The 16,301-nt window shown below is 44.8% G+C and overlaps 1 protein-coding gene across 1 annotated transcript in view; it reads left to right on the top strand.

Annotated features, from left to right (window-relative positions):
- Positions 1-1,058: 1,058 nt before the first annotated feature.
- The window catches only part of HEATR3 (HEAT repeat containing 3), a gene marked incomplete at both ends in the record, with an annotated part of 45,388 nt that continues 30,145 nt past the window's right edge, over positions 1,059-16,301 (top strand). The window contains 5 exons of the mRNA XM_080702191.1: positions 1,059-1,196; positions 1,273-1,445; positions 8,887-8,974; positions 11,442-11,554; positions 14,095-14,204. Of these exons, the coding sequence (XP_080558317.1) occupies positions 1,059-1,196; positions 1,273-1,445; positions 8,887-8,974; positions 11,442-11,554; positions 14,095-14,204 (622 nt within the window). The remainder of the gene's footprint in view (positions 1,197-1,272; positions 1,446-8,886; positions 8,975-11,441; positions 11,555-14,094; positions 14,205-16,301) is intronic.

Here is a 16,301-nt window from a genome sequence, read left to right as displayed (position 1 = left end):
CTCCCACTAAAAAAGAAAAGTTCATGCTAGCTGTTCTTTGAATAGGGGTGGGCAGGGTGAAAATGGAGAGACCTATAGCCCACGTGGCCAAAACAAATGATGACATTAGCTTGGACTAGAGAGGTTGGAGATTTGTGGCCAGAAAAGAAGGATGTAGAAGCTGGGCATGGTGGCGCACGTTTGTAATCCCAGCATATGGGAGGCTGAGACAGAAGGCTCGCGGTTCAAGGGCAGCCTCAGCTATTTGGTGAGGCCCTTTGCAACTCAGTGAAACCCTGTTTCAAAATAAAGAATAAAAAATAGGACTGGGATAGCCGGGTGTGGTTGGTGCCCGCTTGTGATCGCAGCATTAGGGAAGCTGAAACCGGAGGATTACGGTTAGGACAGCTTCAGCTATTTAGGGAGGCCTTCCACAATTTAGTGAGACCCTGTTTCAAAATAATAATAAAAATAAGGCAGAGGGTGCAGCTCGGAGGTCGAATGCCCCTGGGTTCCATCAACAGACCCGCAAAAAAGAAAAAAGAAAAAACATAGTTGGAGGTGTAGCTCGGAGGTAGAATGCCCCTGGGTTCTATCCCCAATACCGGAGAGGAAAAAAAAAGGATCTAGGAAGTAAATCCACCAACATATTTGGTGGCTGCAAGGTTTCCTTATACCTAAATTTAGCTTCTGCATTGGAACTACACTTCTGTGACTATTTTCTAAAATATGCTATAGAAATTTACGTGTTTTTGCTTTGGGCAGTCGATTCCTCGAGGGTAGGGTTACCATACCACGGAACTTTTCTTCCACGCAGAATTAAGAACATATGCATTACTGTTCCCAGGAAAACCACAGGACTCCGCCTCCTGCCAGGGCTGGCCCCGCCCACGCCCTCTCCTGCGCCTGCGTGCTCCCGGCGCTCGCCGCCGACGTGCGCGCGCATGCGCACTGCCGGTCCATGTGTGCTCGTGCTGCCAGCCCAGCTGAGTAGGAGACCCGATTACCAGGCGGGGACGAGACCTTGTCACGGCCTGCGGAGGCCCTCCTCTCGGTCGGTCCCCACGGCGTGCGTCGCCATGGGCAAGAGCCGAACAAAGCGCTTCAAGCGACCTCAGTTTTCCCCTACAGGCAACTGTCAGACCGAGGCCGAAGCAGCGGCGAACGGAGCTGGAAGCGAGGAGGATGACGGTCCGGCGGCAGAGCTCCTGGAAAAAGTGAGGCGAGGGCTGGGGCGGCCGGGCGCGGGCGCGCGTGCGTGCCGGGCCCCCTGACACCGTGCTCTGTGCGCAGCTCCAGCACCCGAGCGCGGAGGTCCGCGAGTGCGCCTGCGCGGGCCTGGCCCGGCTGGTGCAGCAGCGGCCGGCGCTCCCGGGCCTGGCTCGCCGCGACGCCGTGCGCCGGCTCGGGCCGCTGCTGCTGGACGCCAGCCTGGCGGTGAGGGAGACGGCGGCGGGTGCGCTGAGGTGAGCCGGGCGAGGGCCGGGGGTGGTGCCCACCGCGAGCGTGCCCGGCGCCTGGGGCCCGGGTTCGCCGCGTCCGCCAGCGCTTTCTGCATGCCAAGCGCGCACTCTTCCCATTCATTCTCGATCCGGTTGGGAGGGCGACGAACCTGCCTTCAGTGGCAAGCGGTAAAGGAATGTGAACCCAGGCCCCAGAGGACCCCAAGACCCTCCCGCCACTTGTATTCCGTCCGTCTGTTTGCAACTTTTTCGCCAGCAGCACCCGCTTGCCAAGGCTTCTGTTCTCTGGAATCTGGCGCACGTTTCTCGCTCTCACGGAGCCCTCCGTAGTAGAGTCCTCTGGTTGGATGAACTCGTCCAGTCTCTGTGCCAAGAACTGCTCTCAATGCAAGGGATTTTGAGCAGGCAAGATGCTGAGCAAAATAGAGATTCCTGTTTGCAGAAGCCATCTATTACTAGTGGAGAGACAGAAGACTAGTGGAAAGGCATAGTAGGTAGTGAGAACAAGAGGGTGATGAGTTGGAGACAGGAAGTTAAAATTGCCAGCTCTCCCCATGACATTTGTGAACTGCGACTTCCAGGATGAACTCGCCAGGTGTGGGGAAATAGTGGGGAAGAGCATTCATTCCCTAAAGAGGGAACAGTAGCCGCAGGGAAGTTAGGCGGCCCACAGCTTGATATGTTCAGACAGAAAGGTTCAAGCCTGGGAGGCTGAGACTGGAGGAGTGCTGGTTTGAAGCCAGCATGGGCAACTTAGTAAGACCCCGTTTGAAAATAATGATGATGATGAGCTGGGGGAATGGGTCGGAGTTACAATGCCCCTGGGTTCAATCCCAGTACCCAAGGGGTGGGTGGGTAGTGTTGCTGGTAAAGTAGGGGTGGGAGTCATAGAAGGTGAGATAGAGTGAGACGAATGAGGTATAGGATAAATACGACTGAAGGGCCACTCTAAGCAAGAGAATGACGAATTCTCTAACTTACCTTTTTTGGGGGCACTAAATATTGAACCTAGGAGCATTCTACCTCTGAGCTACACTCCTACTCTTATTTGTTTCTTTGGTACTGGGGATGGAACCCAGGGGTATTCTACCTTAAAACTCCACCCACCCCTGCCTGTTTTTGCTTGTTTTGAAAGGGCCTCCTTAGAGTGCTGTGAGTCTCATTGAGTTGCTAGGGCTGATCTTGAACCTGCAGTCCTCATCCTCCTGACTCAGCCTCCCAAGTACTAGAGTTACAGGCATGCACCACATGCCCAAAACCCAGGGGCTTTTCTACCACTGGGCTGTACTCTCAGACCTATTCTATACTTTATTTGGAAACAGGGTCTAAGTTACTGAGAGCCTCACTCAGTAGCTGAGGCGGGCTTTGAACCTGTGCTATCCTCCTGTCTCAGCTTCCCTTGCACTGGGATTACAAGTGTGCACCACCATTCCTGGCTGCCTTTTTTATTTTTAAACGGACTCCCTAAGGTACTGAGGCTGGCCTTGAACCTGTGATGCTCTTGTCTCAGCCTCCTAAGTACTGGTTACAGATGTGCACAAGATCTACAATATCCATTCTTACTTACCTTTGAAAAGGCCTTTTTGGGCCAGAGGTGGTGGCACACACCTGTAACCTAGTACTTGGGAGGCTGAGACAGGAAGATTGGATCTCAGGTTGGAGACCAGCCTCAGCAACTTAGTGAGACCCTGTCTCCAAATAAAAAATAAAATAGGGTTGGGAGTGTAGCTTGGAGGTAGAATGCCCCTGGATTTAATCCCTAGGTTTTTTTGTTTGTTTGTTTTTTGTTTTTGTATGTGGTACTGGGGATGGAACGCAGGGGCCTTCTACCTCAGCTCTACACCTCCAGGCCTATTTTTATATTTCATTTGGAAACAGGGTCTCACCAAGTTCCTGAGAGCCTCACTAAGCTGCTGAGGCTGGCTTCCAACCTGCAATCCTCCTATCTCAGTACTGAGATTACAAGTACTCCCAAATACTGGGATTACAAACGTGTGCCACCACGCCCGGCTATTAATCCCCAGTATTTAAAAAAAAAAAAATAGAGCTGGGGATGTAGCTTACAGGTAGAATGCCTGTCTCAATTCCCCACACTACAATAAACAAACAAACAAACAAACCTCTCTGGTGGCTGTGTAGAGAATGGACTAGAGAAGGGGCAAGAGTAGAACTTACTTAAAATTTGTGATTCTTACTGTTCTGTATGCATTATTGCTTGTGTTTTAATCACTGACTTAGCAAACATATATAGGATACCTGTTGCATGCCAGGCACTGGACTAGGCTCTGTGCACGGAGTAGTATGCAACACAAGTCATAATTTCTGTTTTTAGTTTTAAAGTGTTGAGAGAGACAAGCATTAACCAAATAATCACCTAAGTGGAGAGTTACAGCCAGTTGTAATTACAGAGGATGCTATGAGAGGAAATTACTAAGGGTTCAGGGAAGAAAACCCTGAACAAGTGATGTTTGAGGTGAAATCTGTGAGGTGAGTGGGGTTAACCACGAGATAGAGGGTGGGTGGACAGCCTACCCTGGGGGAAAATATATAATATTGGAAGCTCTCCCTTTCCTAAATGTTCACAAACTGGAGCTCCTGAGATTACTGGGGCACCTTCCAATTTAACTCTATATTCTTAGTGCCTGGACCAGAACTATATATTCAAAGATTAGCAGTTTTGTTTTTTGGGGTTTTGTTTTTGGGTTTTTTTTTTTTTTTTTTTTTTTTTTTTGGTACTGAAGATTGAACCCAGGGGCATTCTATCTCTGAGTTATGCTCCCAGCCTTTTTGTTTTGTTTTGTTTTGAAATAGGGTCTTGCCAGGTTTCTGAGTCTCACTACTTGCTGAGGCAGTCCTTGAACCTATAATCCAGTCTCAGCCTCCCATGTCTGGCTCCAAATTTAAAATTAAATTTAGAGCTAGGGAGCCAGGTGTGGTGGCCCATGCTTGTAATCTTAGTTCTTGGGAGGGGATCTTAGGTTTGAAGCTAACTTCAGCCACTTAGTGAGGCCCTTTATAACCTAGTGAGACCTTGTTTCAAAATAAAAAAAATAAATACGGGGCTGGGAATGTATCTCAGAGGTAAAAAGTTCCTGGGTTCAGTCCCAGTACCACTAAAAAAAAAAAAAAAAAAAAAAAAAAGAGAGAGAGAGAGAGAAAGAAATAAAGAAACAGTTTTAGAGCTAGGTATGGGATTACATGCTATTAATCCTAGTACTTGGGAGGCCGAGGCAGAAAACTTGCAGAATTACAGCTTCAAAGCTAGTGCATAGTAATTTAGTGAGACCGTTTCTTTGGAGTTTGTTTTGTTTAGTTTTGTTTGCAGTACTAGAGATTGAACCCAGGGGCACTCTACTTCTGAGCTGTACCCCCAAACCTGTATTTTACTTTTTATTTTATTTATTTATTTATTTATTTATTTATTTATTTGTGGAAGTTGGGATTGAACCCCAAAGCATTGTACCTCCAAGCTACACTCCCATCCCTATTTTTTATTCTTTAATTTGAAACAGGGTCTCACTAAGTTGTAGCCAGCCTCATTAAGTAGCTGAGGCTGGCAGTGAACCTGTGATCCCCCTGTCTCAGCTTCCCAAATCCTGAGATTACAAGTATGCAATACTACAACCAGATTATTCTTTATTTTGAAACAGGGTTTCACTCAGTTCTGTAGGACTTTACTAAGTATCTCAGGTTGGCTGCAAACCTGTATCCTCCTGTCTCAGCCTCCCAAGTACTAGGATTACAGGGGTGGGCCACCACTCCTGGCTGGAAACTCTGTTTCAAAGTAAAAAATAAAAGTCAGTTGAGACCCTGTTTCAAAGTAAAAAATAAAAGCCAGTTGAAACCTTGTTTCAAAATAAAAAAAACGAAAGCCAGGTATGGTGGCACATGTCTTTTAACCAAGTACTTGGGAGTTTTGGGAGGCTGGGATAGGAGAATCAGAGGCTCATGGTCAGCCGTAACAATTTAATGAGTCCCTCCACAATTTAGAGTGTGTATGTGTGTACTGAACCCAGGAGCACTCTACCTTCAAGTTACACCCCCATTTTGAAACAGGGTCTCACTAAATTGCGGAGGGCCTCACTAAGTAGGTGAGGCTGTCAGCAAACCACATTTCCCCTGTCTCTGCCTCCCAAAGGCTGGGATTACAAGCGTGTGCCACCATGTCCAGCAACTATTTTATTTTTTGTATGGAACAGGGTCTCACTAAATTGCTGAGACTGGCTTTCAACCCATGATCTCCTGTTTCAGCCTTTTAAATACTGGGATTACAAGTGTATGCCACCATGCCCAGCTCAAACTTTAAAAAAATAATAAAATGCTGGGCATGGTAGCTCATGCCTGTAATCCCACTACCGTAAAAAAAAAAAAAAAAAAAAAAAAAAAAAAAAAAAAAAGGAAGAAAGAAGGAAGGAAGGGAAAAAGAAAGAGAGAAAGAAAGAATTAAATTTAACCCATGGCTGCTTCAGTCTATGCAATTTTCACTAGCCTTCCTTGCTACCCTTATAATGGGTACTGGGAACTGAGCCCAGGGGCACTGTACCTCTGAAGTACACCCCAATCCTAATTTCTTTCTTTCTTTTTATTTTTAACGTCTTTTTATTGTTAGATTTTTGGGATTGAACCCAGAAGCATTCTACCTCCAAGTTACACCCCCAGCCTAATTTTATTTTGATTTTGAAACAGAGTCTTCCTAAGTTGATGAGAGTCTCACTGCTTGCTGAGTCTGTCCTTGAACCTGCAATCCTCCTGTCACAGCCTCCCAAGTACTGGGACTACACATGTGTGCCACTACTCCCAACTATTTCTTATTTTAATATTTATTTTATTTTATTTTTTGAAACAGTCTTACTAAGTTTTGGAAGGCCTAACTAAGTAGCTGAGGCTGGCCACAAACCTACACTCTTCCTGTTTTAGCCTCCCAAGTACTGGGATTATAAGCATATGTCACCACGCTCAGCTCTGTTGTGTGTGTGTGTGTGTGTGTGTGTGTGTGTGTGTGTGTGTTTCAGTACTGGAGATGGAACCCAGGGGCATTCTCCCTCCAAACTACATGCCCAGGCCTATTTTTTTTTTTTTTTTGAAACAGGGTCTCACTGAGTTCCAAAGGGCCTCACTAAGTAGCTGAGGCTGTCCTTGAATGGTGATCCTCCTGTCTCAGCCTCTCAAATGCTGGGATTACAAACCTGCACCACCGCGCCCAGCCCTATATTTTACTTTTTTTTTTTTTTTTCAGATTTGGGATGGAATCCAGGGGCATTTGACCTCCGAGCTATATCCCCTGCCCTATTTTTTATTCTTTATTTTGAAACAGGGTCTCACTAAGTTGCAGAGGGCCTCACTAAGTAGCTGAGGCTGTCCATGAACCGCGATCCTCTGGTCTCAGCCTCCCGAATGCTGGGATTACAAGCGTGTGCCACCACGCCCAGCTTTTTACTCTTTATTTTTTGAAACAGGGTCTCACTGAGTTGCAAAGGACCTCACTAAGTAGTAGCTGAGGCTGTCCGCAAACCTGCAATCCTCCTGTCTCAGCCTCCTAAATGCTGGGATTACAAGCGTGTGCCACCACACCTGGCCTTTTTCAGTATTGGGGATGAAACCCAGGGGCATTCTACCTCCGAGCTATACCCCCAGCCCTATTTTTATTCTTTATTTTGAGTTGCAAAGGGAACCTCACTAAGTAGTGGCTGAGGGATCTAGGCATGGTGGCACAGGCTTGTAATCCCAGCATTCAGGAGGCAGAGACCAGAGGATCACGGTTCAGGGACAGCCTCAGCTACTTGGCAAGGCCCTTCACAACTCAGTGAGTCTTGCTAAATTGCGAAAGGACCTTGTTAGGTTAATGAGGCTGGCCTAGAACCTGCCATCTTCCTGTCTCCGTCTCCCAAGTACTGGAATTACAGGCATGCACTACCATGTCCAGTACCCCTTTATTTATTTATTTATTTTTTTTTTTTTTATGTGTGTGTGGGTCTGGGGACGGAACCCAGAGGCATTTGACCTCCGAGCTACACCCCCTGCCCAATATTTTATTCTTTATTTTGAAACAGGGTCTCACTGAGTTGTGGAGGGCCTCACTAAGTAGCTGAGGCTGTCCACGAACCGCAGTCCTCCAGTCTCAGCCTCCTGAATGCTGGGATTACAAGCATGTGCCACCACGCCCGGCTCCAGTACCCCCACCCCTTTTTTTTTTTTGCAGGTCTGGGGATGGAACCAGGGGCATTCAACCTCCGAGCTACACCTCCTGCCCTATTTCTTATTCTTTATTTTGAAACCAGGTCTCACTGAGTTGCAGAGGGCCTCACTAAGTAGCTGAGGCTGTCCGTGAACCGCGATCCTCAGGTCTCAGCCTCCCGAATGCTGGGATTACAAGCCTGCGCCACCACACGTGGCTTTCCAGTACCCCTTTAAATGTATGTGTGTATATGTGTGTTTATATGTGTATGTGTGGTATTGTTGTATTCTACCTACAATTCCCTCCCTTCCACCCCACTTTTCTTCTGTTGTGCTGGGAATTGAACCCAGGGGCATTCTACCTCTGAGCTACACCTCCAGCCCAATTCTTTTATTTTTTATTTTGAAATGGTCTCACTAAGTTTCAGGTAGCCTCACTAAGTAGCTGAGCCTGGCCACGAACCTGGACCCTCCTATCTCAGCCTCCCAAATTCTGGGATTACAAGCTGTACCAGCATACCTGGCCCTTTCCTTTTTTAAAATAGAGTCTTGCTAGGTTGCTGAGAGTCTTGCTAAATTGCTGATTATGGTCTTGAACCTGTGATCTTCCTGTCTCGGGTCTCCCAAGTACTGTTATAGGTGTGTGCCACAGTGGCCAGCACCCCACCCCACCTTTTTTTGTTCTTTTTTTTTTTTTTTTTTTTCACCTCACCCTACCACCTTTTTTTTTTCTTTTCTTTTCTTTTCTTTTTGGTACTGAGATTTGACTCGGAGACATTCTACCTCTGACTTCCAAGATATAGCCTCAGACCAATTTTCCTTTTTCATTTTGAAACAGGGTCTTGCTAAGTAGCTGACACTGGCCTCAAGCCTGTGATCCTCCTGTCTCAGCCTCCCAGGTGCTGGGATTACAGGAGTGCATCACCACTCCCGTTTTGCAGTCTTGACTCTTAAGAAATGGTCCTTTCATACAGTATGTGATTTTTTTCACATTAAATAGGAAAAGTCTTCTCTCCGCCTCTCTTCTGTACCCGTGCTTCTGTGTACCACCTCAGAGCCACCTGTTACATGGCTGTCACTTGTTTATATCTTACAGAGTAAGGACCAGAGCAGGTAGCATCTGTGGATTGGTCCTGTGACAGTATGTGACAGAAATAATAGACAATTTCCTATGGGAAGACTTAGTAGGTTAAAAATAAATAATTTTCAGAGCTTAATAGTATTTTATTACATGTGGTCTTAAAGTAAAACTTGTTTTAAACTTGTGTAGAAATCTCAGCGCTTGTGGCGGTTTTGAAGTTTGTGATGACATGGTGACTAAGGACATCATGACCCCTCTGGTGGCACTGCTGAAAGAGGTACGCAGCCTTGGCAACCTTCAAATGTAGCTTCTGGAAGGCAAACAGATGGGCTTTTTTGTTTAAGGACTTTGGTGTTATTTTGTCTTGCCTTAAAACACTGGGAATGCTGGGCGTGGTGGCGCACGCTTGTAATCCCCAAGCTTGGGAGGCAAAGACAGGAAGATCACACAGGTTCAAAGCCAGCCTCGCTGGCTTAAGAGACCCTGTTAACAAATAAAATATAAAATAGGTCTGGGAGTGTAGCCCGAGAAGGGTTCCGTCCCCAATACCACAAAAAAAAAAAATCCACACACTGGGAATTTTTATTTCTCTCATCATTGATACCAATGTATTATGTGACTTTACTATCTTTATTTATGTGATAATTGGAAGACTTTCCTAAAAATGTAGGCTCCTTTAGATTTTAAACTTCATACAATAAATAATTAGTTTTGTACACTTTTTTTATTTTGCGGTATAGAACAGGGCATTCTACCTCCAGCCCCTTTTTTTTTTTTTTTTTTTTTTTTTTTGGTACTGGGAATGGAACCCAGGGGCCTTTTACCTCCGGGCTACACTCCCAGACCTATTTTACATTTTATTTGGAAACAGGGTCTCACTAAGTTGCTGAGAGCCTCACTAAGTATCTGAGGCTGGCTTTGAACCTGTGCGATCCTCCTGTCTCAGCCTCCCAAGTACTGGGATTACAAGCGTGCACACCACGCCTGGCTCCTTCATTTTGAAACAGAGTCTTACTGAGTTGCAAAGGGCCTTACTAAGTAGCTGAGGCTGTCTGTGAACTGCAGTCTTCCTGTCTCAGCCTCCCAAATGCTGGGATTACAAGCGTGCGCCACCACTCTGGGCTGTGTACACTTAATTTAAATTCATAGCAATCTTACGAGGCAAGTTTGTTTTTTCTTGTGATGCTGGGGATTGAACACAGGACCGGATGCATGCAGGGCATGTGTTTTACCACTGAGCTATACCCCCAGCCTGGGGCAGCTACTATCATTCTCATCTTACAGTTGAAAAAGTCAGAGAACATACATTATGAACTTGTGAAGATTATATTCAGTTCTCATGTTTAATGCCATACCATTCTGTGTGTGTGTGTGTTGCCAGGGGTGGAACCCAGGGGCTTTTCTACCTTCGGGCTATACTCCCAGACCTAGTTTTATACTTTATTTGGAAAAAGGTCTCACTAAGTTGCTGAGAGCCTCACCAAGTAGCTGAGGCTGGCTTCGAACCTGCTCAATCCTCCTGCCTCAGCCTCCCAAATGCTGGGATTACAAGCGTGCGACACCACGCCCAGCTGTCCTGTTCTCTTTTAAGGAGTGATTCCCAACTGGGATGATTTTTCCCACAGGGGACATTTATCAGTATCTGGGGACATTTCTCTTGTCACAGCTGGGGAGTAAGGGCTACTGCTGGTATGTAGGGAATATTAGCCAGGGATGCTCCTGAACCTCCTACGATGCAGAGGGCATTCCTCCACAACAAAGAATTATCTCACCCAGATTGTCAGTAATAGAGAAGTCCTAGCTTGAGAAGCTTTGCTTTAAAGGGTGCCGTGGACTATACTCGAGGGACAGTGCTGCAGAATGATTACGAGCATGAGCTTTAGGCTGGAATGCTTGCAGCTGAAGCTTGGCTTCACCACGTGTTAAGCTGCACCTTCAGCAACATCCTTGTCTCTCATTTTCCTGTGTGTATTGGGGAGATTAGGGATAATAGTTCATTCACCCTACAGGTTTGTTGTGGGATTAGATGATTTAATATGTGTAAAATGCTTAAAATGGAGCCTTCAGAGGTACTATATAGATGTTAGGCAAAATACTTTGTATTGGCTGTCCTTTCATTTTAATATGTGAAATGCTAATCAGGCATGGTGGTACATGCCTGTAATCCCAGTACTTGGCAGGATTGTAAGTTCAAGGACAGCCTCAGTAAATAGACTCTCATCAACCTATTAAAAAAAAAAAAAAAAAGGCTGAGATGTAACCCAGAGGCCCAGAGGCAGAACACCTTTGGATTCCATAGATAGGAAAATACGATGTTTTTGTTACTAGGGATTGAACCAGGGGCATTCTACTTCTGAGCTGTAACCCCAGCCCTATTCCATTTTTTAAATTTTGAAACAGGGTCTCACTAAGTTGCAGAGGACCTCGCTAAGTTGATGAGGCTGGCCACGAACCTGAGATCCCCTGTCTCAACCTCCCAAGTTACTGGTATGACAAGTGTGCACCACAGTGCCTGGCTGTACAATGCTTTTTGTCAAGTTTGCACAGTGATTTGGGAACCTCTTTTGTCTGTATCTCTTGCCAAAAAAATGTAAGGTTATGGGAATTGCAGTACTTATGAGAATTTGATGGGCTTGTTAACCATTATAATTTCTGATGCTTAATTTTTGTTTCTTCACTATCATTAGCTTTTCTGTTTAATTATTCTTTTGAACCAGGGTGCTAATTATGATATTTGGTTGCAGTGTAGTGCTGGACTGGACTCAAATGAAATGTCTCCAGAGGAGAAAAAAGATCAGAACAGAAATTCTATTGAGAACATAGCCAATGAGGCTGTGAATGTGCTGTGGAATATATGGTAAGATGCTTTCCAAACAGCCTCCTGCTGTGCTGCCACTGGGTGTCTCTGGTCCCCTGGGTAGGCCTGGAAACCAGGACATGGATGCTTGGTAGGAGGTAGTATCAGTTGACCTGAGATCAACCCTCCTTCCCAAGCCTTTTACTCATAGCTTTACTACTTTTTTTTTTCCATTTCATTTCTTTTCCCTCCTCTTACTGCTTTTGATGAAAATAAGAGAAGTCATTCTCTTATTGCTCCTCCTGTCTCCATCAGCTCCTGCATACCCCAGCAGGAGTTGTCTTCAAGCTGGGCAGCCCAGTGAGCACCTGCTTTGGTGTCTGGAATGGGAGGGAGAGGACCACAGCCTGGGCTGCTGCTTTACTCCTTTTCCCTGGCAGTGGCCATGTGAGTGGGAAGTAGGTGCCCCAGTAGGAAGAAGGCCACTTTCCACTCCATGAATGTGGCACTGGTGCGAGTGGAGCGGACTTGCTCTAGGAATAAAAGTATTAGTGAGATTAGATTTGAGAAAGTGGCATTTGAGCAAACTGATGGATGCTGGTTTTCTATGTACCAGATAACTTTAACTTAATTGTTTTTGGTGCTGGGAAGATAATTTCAACTTGTCTATGTTTGGTGCTAGGGATTGAACTCAGGCCTTGTGCTTGCTAAGCATGCACTTTACCACTGAGCTACATACCCTCATCTCCTTTAAATTGTTGAGCTGTAAATTTAAAGAAACATTTCCTTGAAAAAAGCCTGGTGGAGGAGGCGGATGCTGGAGATTGAACCGAACCCAGGGACATTCTACCTCTGAGCTACAGCCCCAGGCTTTTTTTTTTTTTTTTTTTTTTTTTTTTTTTTTTTTTGTGGTACTTGGGATGGAACCCTTCTACCGGGCTACACTCCCAGACCTATTTTATATTTTATTTGGAAACAGGGTCTCTTAAGCCAGCACAGCTGGCTTCAAACCTGCGTGATCCTCCTGTCTCCACCTCCCAAGCGCGGGGATTACAAGCATGCTCCACCATGCCTGGCCCAGCCCCAGGCATTTTTATTCATTATTTTGAAACAGGGTCTCACTGAGTTGCAAAGGGCCTCACTAAGTAGCTGAGGCCGTCCACAAACTGCAATTCTCCTGTCTCATCCTTCCAAATGCTGAGGTTACAAAGTGTGCCCATGCCCAGCTGCTTATTTTTATTTTGAAACAGAGTCTTGCTAAATTGCTGGGGGTCTCACTGCATAGTTGAGGTTGGCCTTCAACCTTAGAGCCTCCTGTCTTAGCCTCCCAAATGTTGGGATTACAGGGGTGCACTACCGTGCCCGGCAAGCCCTGGTAGTTATCATGAGTCTTAATATTTTTATTTCACAGTTTTTATTTCAGATTATCTTGACTCGTGTATACCTTGTATTCCTGACTATACTTCATTGCTATAGGCACTAGGTAGGTAGGTAGATATGTAGGTAGATAAGACAGAGAGCAAACAAAATATTTTTCTTTAGATGACAGATTTCATGTAATAATATAATAGAGCTGTGTTAGTTCTGTTAATGTGTCTCATATGTATGTAGTACATTTGGAAGGTTATTTTTATCTAGACGTATACATAAAATTATTATAATTAATTCTAATATGTTTAGTTTGAATGCTTATTAGTAGCATTGATAACTCTGATTCTTTTATTAAATAGTATAATGTCAGGCCGGGCGTGGTGGCGCACACTTGTAATCCCCGCGCTTGGAAGGCGGAGACGGGAGGATCGCGCAGGTTCGAAGCCAGCCGCACTGGCATAAGAGACCCTGTTTCCAAATAAAAAAAAATATATAAAATAGGTCTGGGAGTGTAGCCCGGAGGTAGAAGGGCTTCCAGGAACCACAGTACCCCCAAAAAGAAAAAAGAAAAAAATAGTATAATCTCAAACATGGTGGTACATGTCTATAATGCTAGTACTTGAGAGGCTGAGACAGGAGAATCACAGGTCATTTCACCTTTTGGGGACTGGATTTTCTTATCTATAAAAAAGGGAAGTTGGATTAAATGATTTCTCTTTTTCTTCTTTTCTTTTTCTTTCTTCTATATTGGGTATTGAACCCTAGAGCATTCTACCTCTGAGCCACACCCCCAGCCCTATTTTATTTTTTAGTTTGAAACGGTCTCATTAAGTTGCAGGGGGCCTCACTAAGTTGCTGAGGCTGGCCTTAAACCCAAGATCCTCCTGTCTTCAGCCTCCCAAGTACTAGAAGTACAAGCATGTGCCACCACACCTGCCTGACTAGATTAAATGATTTTGAAGGTCTAAAATTTCTATAAAGAAGCTGTCATGTAAAGAGATTGACAGGATTCAGCATGATGGAAGTGAAGTGCAGGGAGCCAGTTCTCACTACATGACTCTGAATGAGCACGTGCTGCTTCATCTAGGAAAATGATGGGTGTTTGATTTCAACTCTTTGGTTTTACAAAGCCTGCTTTATTGATTTTGTGTGTGTGTGGATTTCTGGGGTTGATATCTTAACGTTAAAATGTTAATAGTAAAATTTTTTTTCCCTCCCCTTCAATTTAGTGAATGCAGTAGTAGAGCAGTATCTATATTCAACAAAGAAGGGTGTTTGGAGATTGTTTTAAAATATTTAAGTAGGTTTTCCACCAATGTTGACCTGGCTATTTCAGTAGGTAAGTAAAGAAAATGTGATAACTTATAATGTGTACCTATGTTAAAAATTTGTATTCAGATATAGCATGTTTATTCTACAAAAGTGATTATTGTGTCACTGTATATAAATATTTAGCTGAAGAGTTCTGTTTTTTTATAATCAACTCAAATTTATTTCTTTTATTGGTGCATTGTAGTCATACTTTTGTTTTTTGGGTTATTTGTTTGTTTGTTTTTTGCGGGTCTGGGGATGGAACCCAGAGGCATTCAACCTCCAAACTACGCCCCTTGCCCTACTTTTTTTAGTCTTTTCATTTTTGAAACAGGGTCTCACTGAGTTGCAAAGGGACTCACTAAGTAGCTGAAGCTGTCCGTGCGATCCTCCAGTCCCGGCCTCCCGAATGCTGGGATTATAAACGTGTGCCACCACTCCTGGCTGTAGTCATACGTCTTAATAGGGTACAAGATGGTAGAAGCATGCATGCATTTAGCTTTTTCTCAGTTCCCACCCCACTCCCTCCGCCATCCCTCCTTTTCATGTTCAACTTACTGATTGATGTTTGTGTGGAGTTCTGTTTATTTTGAATCGTGTGTGTGTGTGTGTGTACACGAGCGTGCACATGTGGTACTGAGGATTTGAACTGAGGGATATTCTTCCTCTGAGCTTACACCCCAAGCCCTTGTGTGTGTGCGGGGTGGGGGGGAGTACTAAGGATGGAACCCAGAGGCTTTCTGACTCTGGGCTTCACTCCCAGACCTATTTTATATTTTATTTGGAAACAAGTTCTTACTAAGTTGCTGAGAGCCTCACTAAGGAGCTGAGGCTGGCTTCAAACCTGCATGATCCTCCTGTCTCAGCCTCCCAAGCGCAGTGATTACAAGCATGTGCCACCATGCCCGGCTCATTTTTATTCTTTATTTTGAAACAGGGTCTCACTAAGTTGTAGAAAGCCTAAGTTTCTTTTTTGCAATACTGGGGATGATGGAACCCAGGGGTATTCTACCTCTGAGTTATACTTCCAGTACTTTTTTTAAAAATTAATTAATTAATTTATTTATTTATTTATTTATTTATTTTGCAGTACTGGGAATGGAGCCCAGGGGCATTCTGTATCCAAGCTACACCCCAGACCTATTTTCTACTCTTTATTTTGAAACAGAGTCTCACTGAGTTGCAAAGGGCCTCACTAAATAACTGAGGCTGTCCACTGTGATCCTCCAGTCTCAGCCTCCTGAATGCTAGAATTGCAATCGTGCGCCCCCACGCCTGGCCCCAGCCCTATTTTTTATTCTTTATTTTTAAACAGAGTCTCACTGAGTTTCAAAGGGCCTAACTAAGTAGCTGAGACTGTCCACGAACCGTGATCATCCGGTCTCAACCTCCCAAATGCTGGGATTATAAGCATGTGCCAACATGCTCAGCTAAGTAAATTAATTAATTAACTTATTAATTAATTTATTTATTTACTTTTGTGGCACTGAGGATTGAGCCCAGGGGCATTCCGCCCATTTTCATTTTTATTTTTATTTTGAAATGGTCTTGTTAGGGCAATTAGAGTCTCACTATTTGCTGAGGCTGTCCTCTAACTTGAAATCTTCCTTTCTCAACCTCTCAATTACAAGCATGTGCCGCCACGCCCAGTGTAAAGTAAATTTATTAGATTCCCTCCTGGCTGAGACAGGAGGAACACAGGTTCTTGACCAGCCTCAGCAACTTGTCAGGCCTTCTGCAATTTAGTGAGACCCAGTTTCAAAGTAAAGAATAAAAAATGGGAGCTGGGCATGGTGGCATACACTTGTAATCCTAGTACTTGGGAGGCTGAGAAAGGAAGATCATGCAGGTTCAAAGCCAGCCTCAGATACTTAGTGAGCCTCTCAGCAACTTATGAGACCCTAATTCCAAATAAAAATATAAAATAGGTCTGGGAGTGTAGCCCAGAGGTAGAAAGTCCCTGGATTCCGTCACTAGTACCACAAAAAAAAAAAAAAAAAAAAAAAAAAATCAGGCTAGGGGTGGAGCTTAAAGGTAGAATGCCCCTGATGCCCCTAGATTCTCTCTTTACATTACACACATAAAGAAAATTTCTCGCTTGAGAGGTGGAGACAGTTGTATGGCA

The sequence above is a fragment of the Muscardinus avellanarius genome (genome assembly GCF_963383645.1).
Source record: "Muscardinus avellanarius genome assembly, chromosome: 10".
Lineage (NCBI taxonomy): Eukaryota > Metazoa > Chordata > Mammalia > Rodentia > Gliridae > Muscardinus > Muscardinus avellanarius.
The sequence above is the reverse complement of the archived record's forward strand: the minus strand, read 5'-3'. Positions and strand labels throughout refer to the sequence as shown.